Genomic DNA, 14268 nt, shown 5'->3' with positions numbered 1-14268 from the left:
TAGAGGGGAACCTTATAGCCTATACGCAAATTTGTGTCTAACTTAGAATTTAGACCACCTAAAATATATTGTTAGACCAAAACATCTTATTAATTAAGTAATAAAGGCATGTATTTAAGAAATTTAATAAAAACAGAAAGACGTATATTGATTCAGCCTTATTCAAAGGCCGCGGAAACATGAGTTTGTTTGTTACGCAATCCATTCCACACCCAACGTTCATGGTTTTCTTCCTAATTATTAATAATTGGTTGATGAAACATTGATTGAAATTAAGATACAATTTCTACAAAACGAAATTCGTTTTAAAGAAAGACTTACTATAAAACAAAACTTAATGAAGTGGTCAAACTCATGTCTAACCCGCTGCATTTGTCTCCCAACATTGCGCATCCGTAATGCTATTCACTTTTCATAATCAACATTGGTGACATATTAAAAAAAAAAATATTAGGCTATAGCCCAATATTTAAATATAAATATGAAACTAAATTGGTTACATTTTTATCCCTCTGGCCGACGAAAGCGCCGGCGCGTTCTGATGGATTTTCTCCTCATGACAGCTGAAACAACTTAAAACAGGCCTTCCGTCATTTTTGGCGATAGCCTACAGATTAGTGCTAGACTACAAATGGTCTACTTTTATTTGTGTACGCTCACAATAACAACAAAACCTTGTACTTTTGAAAAATAAAAATAAAATAAAAACAGGGTGCGCTTTCAGCTGTCTCTCTGCGAGAATTTGAAACGTCTCAAAAGTGAACTTAAACTCAGCGAATAATTGTACCTAAAAAGAAAGAAATATCTCAATTCGATAATAAAATCGTAGGTCTGTGTTAAATAAGAGGCGATCTATCCGCTGGAATGTATTGTTTCTGAATTTGATATTTGATATTTTAAGGAATAGAATACACTCCTGCATTTAAATGCGGCTGCAGGAGTTGCAGTTTTTTATGACGTTTTATTAATCCGTCCATTCTTTTTAGTTTTAATGATTTAGCTAAATTGTGCCTTAATAATGGGAGCGAAATTATTCAGTGACTCACGTTTTACTAAAATAAAAGATATAATTCATGAAACACGCAACAATTTCTTAATCAGTGTCCAAACAGATAGGCTATATTTTTCCTAAGTAGTTATCTGTCAAATAAAGGACAGGTAACGAATAACAAAGTATGTGCGTGTCAAAAATACATGCTGTTTTATTAAAGGAGTTTAAAATATAAATAAAAATGTATTTGTGATAAATATAGGCCTAATATGTGAGAAAATTGACATTTTGCATAAAGATAAATGTGCTTTGGTGCATTTGTTGGATAACATGTGGTTAAAACGCCACTCAGCGGTCAAAAGCTGCAAATGCACTTTGCGACGCGACGGCGGCACGCACGGCGGTAGAAACACCATTTTGGATGGCCACCTACTGTACATGTTCCTTACATATTATTGTAGCCTAGTTTGTGCTGAATACAGTGTAATGACACTTTTTCCATTAATATGTTTATGAACAACTGAAAAAAGCACAAATGTTAGGGCATGTCAAAAGTTCTCCAGGGTCCCAAAAATCCTCAGACCCCTGAGGGTTAAATGAGGGGAGAATACAAAAAAAAAAAAAAAAGATTCTGAATTAAACTATACAGAAACCATAAACAAATTCCAGTGGCAAAGCATCTGCCACCACATTCTCAGATACTTTTTTGTGACAGATCTCTAAAATACATGGCTGAACCATTAAAGGGGTCATGAGTTTTATTGAGCTTTATTGTCAATAATTTTTATTGAGCTTTTGACATATAACAACAATGTCATGTAAGTTTCAGAATTGAAAAATTTTTCTTAGTCCATTGAAACCAAGCCCAGATTACGACTCGTTCTGGAATGTGCCTATAGATAGGTGAAAGACTGCCTCTGCAGAAGAAGATCACTATCTCATGATTCACTCATGACAAGTAGTAGGTACAGACGTGTTGCTAACTCTGGATGAAGCAACTGAGCAATAATCATGCCTCTGAATAGTGCAAAATGTTGTGCAGTGCCAAACACAGTAGTTGCACTGGATTAGCAGAGAGCCAGGTAAAACAAACAAACAAACAAACAAAAAAATGTTGCCTTCTATATTGAATATGACAGGAATGGCGCAACACACTTAAGTGAGTAAAAAAGTGTTTTTACTGTGTCACTATTGCTTTGTTATAGTTTGTTTGATATGTACGGATTATGTGTACATATCCAATTAAAATCACCAGTGACCAGTGATTTCTGATATGTAATGGTTCATGTACGTCAGCTGTTCTTTGTCTCAAAATCGTTTACTGTCAGTAAATCAAACCAGTGGCTAAATAGTCAACTTCACATTGTTTCTCTTAGTAGGATAAAAAATAATCTGTTATTTAAACTATGATTAAATTATATATAGAACGTAAACAAAGAACGGTCCCATTACAAATCTCAATGGCCTTCAAATGGTTGAAGGTCAAAATTACAGTTTCATTGCAGCTTCAAAGTAGAGGGCTGCATTGGGTTTGGGCTCCCGCGGGACATGTGGGACCCAACGCAAATCTTGCGGGATTTTACCTTTGCTGCGGGCGGGAGTGGGCGGTCAGAAAATTTTGCTGGAGACCCGCGGGGAATGGTGGGATTTGGCGTGTAATAGAAATGGATTCAACACCGTCAACACATGAAGAAAATTAAAGCGGCCGTTTACTTGACAAAAGCAAAGCAAGACAAGTCAGACATCTGGAAACAATTCTTAAAATTTGCGCATTGTATTTTGAGCATTCTTACATCTAGTGCGCCGTCAGAGAGGGCATTCAGTGTGTGTGTGGGCAGATCATGGAAGAAAGACGCACAAGTCTGGGACCGCAGTCAGTCAGCAATATAGGCTACTTTTCCTTCATAGTGATATGGAGTAAGCAATGCAAGGCTCAGTGATCAAATTCATTTGTTTTAAGTAGGCCACGTTATTTTTATTTATTTATTTATTTATTTTTTAGTATTATTTATTTTCTTTTTTGCAATAGCCTGTTAAGCAAGCTATTGTGAATGTGAAATCTGAGATTTTTTGAGGCATTCTATTTATTTTATTTATTTCGTTTTGTATTTAATTTGTTTAAAGTATATAGCCTATTTTCTTAGTCATATGTGTTTATTTAATAAGTTAAAGTTGTTTCTTATTGTGCTTTGGCTTATTTACTTAAACTGTTTGTTTAGTTAATCGTTCGGTGAGCGTGTATGCAGTAGCCTGCATTTAAAAACTGAGGTGCCGCAAGTTGTGGTTTTGTTTTAACGGTTAATGTTTTATAACGCTAATAAAAAAAAATATCCATTGTTTTTATCATGTGTGGTCCTTTGGTTTAGCGGCTACTTCATCTTATTTAAACGCAATCATGTTTAAAATCTGTTATTCTGGATGTTAACTTGAACGAATTTAGTCTGAGTATTTGTGTAGGCCAACATTTTTCACAAGCTCTGAGAGAAAGTCCGCGGGAGCGGGCGGGAGTGGACACAAACATTGCGGGCGCGGGCGGGAGTGGAACATGCAGGTTGCGGGAGCGGGCGGTCCTGGTCAGATATTCAGTGGGAGCGGGCGGGTGCAGGTTTAACCCTCTGGAGTCTGAGGCTGATTTGGGGCCTGGAGAAGTTTTGACATGCCCTGACATTTGTGCTTTTTTCAGTTGTTCATAAACATATTAATGGAAAAAGTGTCATTACACTGTATTCAGCACAAACTAGGCTACAATAATATGTGAGGAACATGTATGTACATGTTTGTGTTTTTGAAGGAATAACATTTATGCGTGGTTGTTGAAAAAACAAAAAACTTAAGTCACTGAAATAAGGCCAAAAAAAGTATAGTAAATCTGTGTTCACAAGACTTTAGGGTATTGGAGGTTGTAAAGTAGAGTTTTTGCTTCAAAATTATGTAAAAATTATGCTGCTTACTCCTTCATATAAAACAATATATTGATTTAGTTTTTGTAAGACACTTTTTGCCAAGAAACACAGTATGCGTGGAGGCGTGAATCACCACTGAAAATGGGCCATTCTCACCTGAGAAGACAAAAGAATTGGATAGTAATGAGCTGAAATGACTTGCATATTAATGAGGCCTTTCAGTCAGGTAGGCTGTGAAAAAAACCTTCTGTGATGTCTCAAGCTCATCATGATATATGAAACATACAGAAAAATATTATTACAATATAAAGTAATGGTTTTATATTATACTTTAAAATATAATGTATTTCTGTGATGCAAAGAGTCTGAATATAGGCTTTTAGTTTAAAAGCATGCACATTTGGAGAAATATTGGATTCTCATATGCTTATGTCAATTTTCTATACAGAGGAGTTATATTAATTTAATATTCATTGTCATTACTATGAGCGCTGGTGTTTTCAATTCATCCTTGAAGTCGGAGGGCGCTCTGTGCATTTTAGTCCACAAATTCATCTAAAAGAAGAAGAGGCTATTCCATGAATGGAGTTTCCAATACATACTGCAGCCGGAGGGCGCTAAAGAAACAAAAACTCATCTAAAATTCATCTGTAGAAGAAAAGAAAACAGGAACTAACTGCATGTCTTTTAGAGATCTCTAACCATTGCTTTAACATCCAAATAAACACTTTTCGAGACAATAAATACACGATTGAGACGATGAATGCATGCATTGCCTCAGAATTTGCGTCTGAATGGCGCTGGCTCCATGGGAGTGGCCGCATTAGCGGATAATGAGCTGAATCACGGATTTCTGACATGGCTCTCTTTTCATACAGATTACATAAACACAGAAGGTTTGTTTTCGATTTGACTTACATGATTTAAAACCTGACATCTTAACGTTTTTTTAGACATAAGTGTAATTTTTTTGTCATTAGTATTCACTAAGTTACAGTTCATTTTCTGAGAACTATCAGATTGGACTTCGTTCAGAGGGAGATGAGAGATCACGCATCATGTTAGTTTTCTTTATTTTACAAAAAGCACAACATTCTGTTTTTACTCTGAGTGTACACAAATGAAAGAAGATATTCCACAGATTAAAATGGTGTATAACTCTTAATTGTATGTGCAACATTGACGGAGTATTTTGAGTCTCTTTCACACTGATAAGAAAAAAACCACGGTGGTATCGCCGGCGATACCGTCAGACCTCAGAGTGTTAAGAAATCAGTCCTGCGCAGGGCTCTACTTCAAAGCCTTCTACACGATACCAGACAAAAAATAAGGGTCTAATCTAGAGAAACCATCACTCATTTTTTTTTTTTTAAATGTATACATTTTAACTATAAATGCTCGTCTTGAACTAGCTCTGTTATTCTTCTTCTCTATTAGAATTCCGGCAGAGTAGACACTGCTAAGAGTATTACTGCCCTCTTCAGGTCAAAGTTTGAACTAAATTCTCAAATACAATATACTAGTGCAGGTATATAACAATTAGTTCAAACTTTGACCTATGGAGGGCAGTAATACACTTAGCAGTGTCTACACTGCCGGAATTCTAATAGAGAAGAATAAGAAGAGAGCTAGTACAAGATGAACATTTATGGTTATAATATAATTATAAAATATATAATTTGTAATTGTTTTTTTTAGAAAATGAGCAATGGTTTCTCTAGATAAGACTCTTATTCCTCGTCTGGGATTGTGTAGAACGCTTTGAAGCTGCACTGAAACTGTAATTTTGACCTTTAACCATTTGGAGGCCATTGAAGTCCACTATAAGGAGAAAAATCCTGGAATGTTTTCATCAAAAACCTTAATTTCTTTTCAACTGAAGAAAGAAAGACATGAACATCTTGGATGACATGGGGGGTGAGTAAATTATCAGGAAACTTTAATTTGAAAGTGAACTAATCCTTTAAGATCACTGCATTTATGCACTCAACATGTTTGTGATTGGCTACAATGCTCATCACTGCAACCTTTCATGCCACAATCTAAATATAATGATATAATAAACATCGTTCTTGATTAGTAAACCTTGAGAACTGTAATAGTAAAAAAAAAAAAAAAAAGACATTTTTGACAGAGTTCTACATGTAATACTTTTCAATTGTGGAGTAATTCAGCTGATGACAGTTAAACTTTGCAGAAAACTATGACACTGGATGTGAGATTCCATCAGAACCCTCCTTACAGCTCCTGCTCCAACCACACTGGTGTTCATCTCCACCTAGAATGGAGGAGTCACAGATTTCAAAACAATGCTTCAGGAAGCATCGGAGCACAACAAATCAGTGTATCGAATCTGCTGTTCAGAGCGCCAAAGTCATGTGATTTCAGCCGTTGGCAGTTTGACACGGAATCTGAATAATGATTCAATAAACTGATTCATTTATACTCCGAAGCTTCCTGAAGCAGTGTTTTGAAATCGGCCATCACTAAATAAGTCTTTATTTTGTTTTTTTTGGCACACCAAAACATTTTCATCACTTTATAATATTAATATGGAACCACTGTACTCAAATGAACTGATTTAAATATGTTTTTAGTACCTTTATGGATCTTGAGAGAGGAAATGTCATCGCTCCCTATGAGGGCCTCACGTAGCCATTGGATTTCAACAAAAATATCTTAATTTGTGTTCCGAATATAAACAAAGGTCTTACGGGTGTGGAACGACATGAGGGTGAGTAATAATTGACAGAATTTGCATTTTTGGGTGAACTAACCCTAACTCAGAGTCAACCACTAGAGTTGAACTAACTTAATTCAGCTGTTCTGAAACAGAAAACTCAGATTCCCTTTAGTGGGAATTGTCGACGCTGCGTCATGACACATTGGGAACCTTCTGCGTGATTACGTCGTTGAAGAACTCTTATATCTAACCAATCGTGTAGCGAGACGTCAGAGGTGGGTGACGTCACGGACCAGGAAACTATAAAGCATACCGGGATTCAGAGAATGCTAGCTTCTGTTGTCTTCAGCAAGCGCTCTATGTTATCGTGTGTCTTATTTGGTGTTGTTTGTCTTATTACATATAAACAAGTCACGATCTCTTCGTCTGAGGACAAGGGTATCTCACATCAATCCATATATTTATATATAAAAAAGACGCGTATTATGGCGAGAAACAGCAGTTGAATGGGAGTTAAGCATGCCCAGGCAGCACTCAAGGGAGCTGTCTGTGTGCACTGTAAAAAACTCACTCTCAGGACACTGTGTTCCAGTGTTCTCCATGGATCGGGTCCCGCTTCTGCTGAGGCAGGGCGGGGGCTCCATTCGTGGGGTTCACAAATGGATCTGACAGAGGGGTTAGAGACGGGCGCCGCCCTCTGCCCTTACCTGCCACGTTCATCAGAGCGTGGAAGCACGCTCTGCGGTTTCTTTCCCCGGGTTGAGGCACCGGTATTTCACATGCCCAGCTCTGAGGAGGTGGATATTGTGATATCGATCTGAGGACTCACCACCTCACACACACATTGTGTTCCAAAAGCACACGTTTATTATTCCAACATCAAAAACGATTCAGTTGTGTTTGAAAACCATGACTATTGTTTATTTGAAATATTCAGACCGTGATATACTTGTCTGATTATTTTCTCGATTTAATTGAGAAGTTAAATCAAATATCTTTCTGAATTTAAGGAGTGGAGCATGCACGTCAGTTCAAAATCAAAGCAGCTGACGGGGTTCATTCATAAAAATGTCCCGGAGTGTAAAGAAAGAAATGCACTAGCAGGAGCTTTTAGCTCCACTCCTGTTGGCTTTATTGGCCCCCTCCGCTGTTGGCACAGACTCCACGGCACAGACTCCACCGACCCTCCAAGGAGGGCCGGTCATCATTTGATTCGTCTGTCTTCTGCCGGTGCGCCGCTTCAGAACGTCGAATCAAGTGCTCAAAAAACACCAGAGGCCAGTCTCGAGAGACTGGTTCCCTTAGTAGCCTTCTCTCTCTGAGAGCAGCTTACATCCCAGGGTATCAGAATGTGGGAGCAGATGCCTTGTCAAGGCAGGGGCCGAGGCCCGGGGAGTGGAGACTCCACCCCGAGGTGGTGGAGCTCATATGGAAAAATTTCGGTCAAGCGGAAGTCGACCTGTTTGCTTCGGGAGAGTCAACCCATTGTCCACTGTGGTACTCCCTAACACATCCAGCACCTCTGGGTCTGAATGCCATGGTGCAGATGTGGCTGAGGCTACGTCTGTACACATTTCCCCCGTTCGCTCTGCTCCCGGGAGTTCTGGAGAAGGTACGCCAGGAGGGGGCTAACCTAATACTGGTAGCCCCGTACTGGCCAACCAGAATATGGTTTTCGGACCTAGTGTCCCTCTTAGACGGCTCCCCAATGGAGCTTCCGCTCAGGCAGGACCTCCTGTCTCAAGCGGGTGGCATGATAATACATCCTCGCCCAGAACTATGGAAGCTATGGGCCTGGCCTCTAAGGGGGCCAGGTTCATAGATGCTGGTCTCCCAACTGAGGTTGTGGAGACCATCCTTAACTCCAGAGCTCCCTCCACGAGGAAGCTGAACTCATATAAATGGAATTTATTTGCTACTTGGTGTAGACAACATAATACAGACCCTGTCCATTCTCCTATTAGCTTTGTGCTACAATTTCTCCAAGAAAAATTTGGCCTGGGACCTGGCCGTGGTATTGGAAGGGTTAGCCGAGGCTCCCTTCGAACCACTAGAGTAGGTTCCAGAAAAGTTCCTCACTCTAAAAACTATCTTTCTACTAGCTATCACTTCTCTGAAGAGGATAGGAGATTCGCAAGCACTTTCTGTTGCTTCTTCTTATCTTGAATTTGCACCAGGAATGGTAAAGGCATTCCTACACACTAGACCAGGCTATGTGCCTAAGGTCCCCACCAACGTCCCAGGCCCGATTGTACTACAGGCCTTTTATCCTCCTCCATTTGAATCTTCGGATCAGGAAAAACTCTGCCCAGTGAGGGCTTTGGATGCTTATGTTCACAGAGCTGCCCTGTGGCGTAGGTCAGACCAACTATTATGGGTCCCCTAGAAAAGGGGGCCCAGCATCTAAGCAGAGGATGAGCAAGTGGGTGGTTGAGGCCATCTCACTTGCATATGAAGCGGCCGGTCAGCCATCTCAATTAGCTATCCGTGCCCATTCTACCAGGGGTATGGCGGCATCAAAGGCTTTGATGTCAGTAATTTCCATCAATGATATATGTGATGCAGATGGATGGTCATGCCAGCACACATTTATTAGGTTTTATAACCTTGATGTTGGTTCCACTCCAGGGTCGTCTGTCTTGTCAAGCTAACATAAAGCTGTTTGTTTGTTTGTTTCTTAGTATTTTTGATGAGGAAACAAAACAAAGTTGTAATAATAGTGGAGTTTCATCCTCCTCTGAATTACTTCCATATTTTTGTTTGGTTTTGATGATGTCTCTCTGTTGTTCTATCTGCATTTACCTTTAATTGTCCTTTTACTGACTTAGAAATTAGTTAGTTAATTAGAAATTAGTTCACCTACTGAGTCTCACTCTGGTTCGAGTCTCTTTCATTCATTTTGTTCCCCTAGTGATCTTTATTAGGGCTCAAGCACCAAAAAAAAAAAAAAAAAAAAAAAAAAAAACACTTGAAAACTTAAATAGAACAATGATGATGATGACATTACTTTTTGAGAGATTTAAGAATTATGAGAATTAAACTGAACTGAGCTAAGACATAACTTTGTCTTTTATGTTTCATAACTTTTATATTAGTTGAAACCAAACTGAATTTAACAATTGATGATCTTCTCAAACAACTGAGCTAAACAATGACACTATGTAATGACTGAGACAAATCAGACACAATTATTTGTTAGTTAACCAATAGTTTTAAGCTCACTCTGGGGTCTGGCTTCCATCCCCCAAGAAGTTCTTAGTTACAAGTTTTAATGCACCAAAGAATGTGGCTGCCGCATTGAGAGCAGAGAAGAGACACACAAAAACGTGCATCTTTCCTGCATTATCCACACATAACACAGACTCTCTTGCATTAATGTATAGACAGACTGTTCTATAAATGAACATGCACATTCCCAGGAAATGGTATCCATTATTACCGTTGCTGTATTACAATCATTGTATTCACGTATGTATGTGTATGTTTTATGATACATTTAAGGTAACTTCAATCATGCCATGTTTAGTGTCTATGGGTTTGTATCGAAAAGATTTAAATGCTTGTGTATGCAGTATGTCCATACCTGTGCAACACATCGGTATTACAAGAATCTTTAATAATTCTTATTCAAAAACTCAGCTTGTTAATCTTTCTTGGTCGTAAAAGCCCTGACAGGAGGTGTGTTGTCGGAAATACAACACCTTCATTGGCTACATCAACTTTAAGAGGTTGGACTTTGACCAGAGGTTAAAAGCTAGAGAACAATGCCACTCCCTCTCTTTCCTTGCTTCTGGGACCACTGAACAGACGTCTCCTTGCTGCAGGCCTCTTCAGGCCAAGGCCTGTAGGCCTAAGACTGTGCACAATACCTGTTTGCTTCTGACTCCGTCTGCTAATAAATTGCCTCTTAAGTGATTTGGATCCTGACTACATGCTCTAAGTAGCACGGTATAATAAGAATGTTATTTTTCCATAACCTGGAAATGAACATTTCTTAGAATTAATAAACAATCAACACTGAGTGTTCACTGGACAACAGGTTAATTGATTGTTGCATTAAGCTTAATGTAGCTATATCCAGTTAATCTGATTAACAGATTTACATATTCATAATTAATCATAATTAATAATCATATTGAGTTAATTATAATTATTAATATTTCCCCTTTGAGTTAATTCGCTACAACTATTTTCCTTTTAGATCTGCCTTGCTGCAGTCTCTTATTATAACCTGATTTGTTTCAAACTTCATCAGAATAGTGTAAAAATAGTAGTCAGATGTAGACCTGAGAAAGTATTCTTGATATATTAAGAATATGTTAAGAATTCTTGATATTTAATGTGGATCTAGGGGCTCTGTAGCACCACCTTTTGACAAACGTGTTGACATTTACCTACAGTCACCAAACTCTGTAAATATATAACACGTTGTGTCTCCACCTAATTATTTTCTAATCCCTTTGGAATATGTGCACAATAGTGGTATGTTTTGAAAGAAGACACTTGGAGCTTTATTTTTCAGCTTTCTCACACCAAAAGTAATATTAAAGGTCCCGTTTTTCGTGGTTTTTTGAAGCTTTGATTGTGTTTATAGTGTGCAATATAACATGTGTTCATGTTTCGCGTGCAAAAAACACAGTATTTTTCACATAATTTACTTATCTGTATACCGCTGTTTCCACTGTCATAAAAACGGGCTGATGACTTCCTTGTTCTATGAAGTCCCTCCTTCAGAAATACGTAACGAGTTCTGATTGTGCCAGCGGTTCCTGTGTTGTGATTCGACAGAAGCTTAGCAAACCTTGCCCAGAAAGGTCACGCCTCTTACCATAACGTGGAGATGCGCGCGCTCAGTGTTATTGTAAACATGTCTTTAATTTTACTCTATCAATTTGAGCCGGAATCAGACCCGGTGATTGGACTGCGGGATGAAAATAACAGCGTTTCGACGACATGGCGACAAACACACTCTACAAACGCAACTCTTGTGTATTCCTGTGGGCGGAGGTTAGTCAAAAAACTGTTTTAGTGACGTCATTAAAGAAGGAAGTAGAGGGATGTAGTCCAAACTGGCCGTTCGATGTAGGCGACTTCTGTTAAATAAAATATCTCGCTTGGCATTGAACTTTGAGCTTTAAAATTTTACAGATTTTATTTATACTCTAACAACAACATTACACACTAACTAAAGTTTGAAACATGGGATCACGAAGAACGGGACCTTTAAAATGGATGGTAAAATAAATGGATTTTTTACTCTCTAAACCATTTGCTTTTAACATGTTAAGAAAGTCGACCCCAAAGATGCCATGCATGATCTGAGGATGTATGCGGAAGTTGCAAAGTTATAAAAGAAGCCACCACCAGGGGTGCTATGACCTCACAAATCTACTTAACAGTACTGCATACATGCCATTGATGAGCTTGACAAAGTAACTGTGGAATAAATGGTACACAATTGGGATACATTATTGTGGAATTGGAAATGTAAAAAAAAAAAAAAAAAAAAGTAAACTATAAGGATATGTTGTTGTTGGTTTTTTTTTTGTTTTTTTTTTTGTTTTTTTTTCCAAGCAGATCACATTATTTAGAACATGAAACACTGTTGCATTATTAAAGAGAAAATATATTGTATAGCATCACAGCTATACATCAGTTGTATGACTGTGTTTGACTCACCTTGGCAGATGACTCCAGCATCTTCTTTGTGCACACAGTCATGTGATCCCCATCCACTTGATGAACAGTCTTTCAGTGAAGATTCATTCCCACGGCACTGGAAATCATCCAACCATATTTGTCCAGAACCTTGTCCAAAATAAGCAGAACCCTTTGCCTCTATAACACTCCCACAGCCCAGTTCTCTACACACCACTGCCGCGTTTGTAGAATCCCAGGAATCATCACACACTGTTCCCCATATTCCATTGTGGAGAACCTCCACTCTTCCAGAACAGAGGTTGGGTCCATTCACCAACCTGACAACTGTTAATCAAAATAACAATTTAAAGAACAGGTCATCAGGTTAAGTTGTGACATTACTTTAGTCTGGCAATTATAGCTACAGTTAGCATCAAGCTACACATGACAATTATTGAGATTAATACTACACTTTTACTCAAAACTCAATATAAACCACCATCGAGTTTTTGAAATAACTTCTGCTTGTGGTCTAGTGTGGTTTTTGGTCATATGATAAAGAAGAAATAAGTTGTTCGTGGGCATTTTAAAATAAACTAATCACTACACCTGCTTAACATTTCTTATGTAAAAATCCTTTATTCTTATAAAACAATAGCTGAAATCACATTATGCTGTCATAATCGTGTGTTTATTAGCTTTATGTTTCATGTGTAGAAACATTTCTCTGGGTTAGTATGTTTGAAACAGAATGTGAGGGTGTAGTGGAACTTTGTCATTAGAAGAGAAAGGGTGGATTATGAACCCAATATGAACAACAAATGATTTTCCTCTGAGTCATAACAGAAGCCGCAAAAAACTGATAACACAGGGAGACATCAGTGGAATCCACTAATATGCTCACTATATTGCATAATTCATTCAAAAATTAATAGTAATTAATGATTTAAATATACCCTAACATTCACAAAGGGGCACACATATGAAGTCAAAATGTTGTGGTGAAATGATGCAATTATCAATTCTGTGGTTTGTTATGGAAAATTAATATAACTAGTAGAGTAATTATCTAATTACTGCTGCCACAAAGTAATAAATAAAGTAATAATATTACTTTTGAAAGGAGAAACTAGACTGCAAATTCAACTGCAAAGATGCCAAGCATGAAGTGAGACTGTACCTTTGCATATTGGAACAAAACTCAGTGTCTGACATTGAGACCAGGTCAGTTCTTTTAGCTCACACCACCAATTGGCCAAAAGTTACACAGTTAGCCATTTTTCTACTGTTGACTCAGTGTGAGCCAAGGTTAACAGCATGCTGGGTGTAGGCAATAGCCTCGGAACCGAGGACCGAGAGGCCTAAATCAAGCTTTAAAACCCACCCTTGTGTGTGAAGTTTAAGGCCCTTTATGGGGTGAAGATTACAAGACAATTTGTCATCTACAAAGTACAGGAGTCCATCCTGGATCACGTACTGAGACAACTCCTCAGCGTTACTCTTGTCCTTTCCCTCTAACATCTGCAGAAATTTCCCCGTAACTGGGTCATTGAGCTGCAGCTACCTAAGGTGCTCCTGATCTGAAAACATTACAGGCGGTAAAGTATGCAGGTCAAAGCCCCCAATTATGGCATAATCAGTGAGGATTCCCAAGGGTGCACTGCAGAAAGGAACAGGGTTACGTGAAAGAGCATTGTGCACTTTATTACTTGTCCCTGGCTTATGGACAATGTCAAAGTCAAAGTCCTGCAATCTGAGAGACCACCTAGCCAGCTGGTCAGACGGTTTTGGGCGAGACATCAGCCATCTTAAACTGCTGTGGTCAGAAATGATTGTCACATGAAGACCGTCAATATACGGCCTGGAGTGTTCAAGGGCCCAGATGACAACCAAGCACTCTTATTCTGGAGTGGAATATGGTCTTTCAGACCTGTGTAGGGAATGACTCGCGTAGGCTGCCATTGTTGTCCCTTTGCATGAGTGCGGCACTAAGTCCACTGTCACACGCATCCGTATAATCATGGGTAAAACGTCTATAATAGCTGGTCATT

General features: G+C 38.6%; 1 protein-coding gene across 1 annotated transcript in view; it reads right to left on the bottom strand.

Moving 5' to 3' along the window:
* Positions 1-14268, bottom strand: part of LOC125247949 (deleted in malignant brain tumors 1 protein-like) — a 50399-nt gene that overhangs the window by 15359 nt on the left and 20772 nt on the right. Inside the window, exon 4 of the mRNA XM_048159499.1 lies at positions 12257-12562. Coding sequence (XP_048015456.1) covers positions 12257-12562 — 306 coding nt within the window. The remainder of the gene's footprint in view (positions 1-12256; positions 12563-14268) is intronic.

Source organism: Megalobrama amblycephala, linkage group LG15 (genome assembly GCF_018812025.1).
Source record: "Megalobrama amblycephala isolate DHTTF-2021 linkage group LG15, ASM1881202v1, whole genome shotgun sequence".
Taxonomy (NCBI): domain Eukaryota; kingdom Metazoa; phylum Chordata; class Actinopteri; order Cypriniformes; family Xenocyprididae; genus Megalobrama; species Megalobrama amblycephala.
The sequence above is the reverse complement of the archived record's forward strand: the minus strand, read 5'-3'. Positions and strand labels throughout refer to the sequence as shown.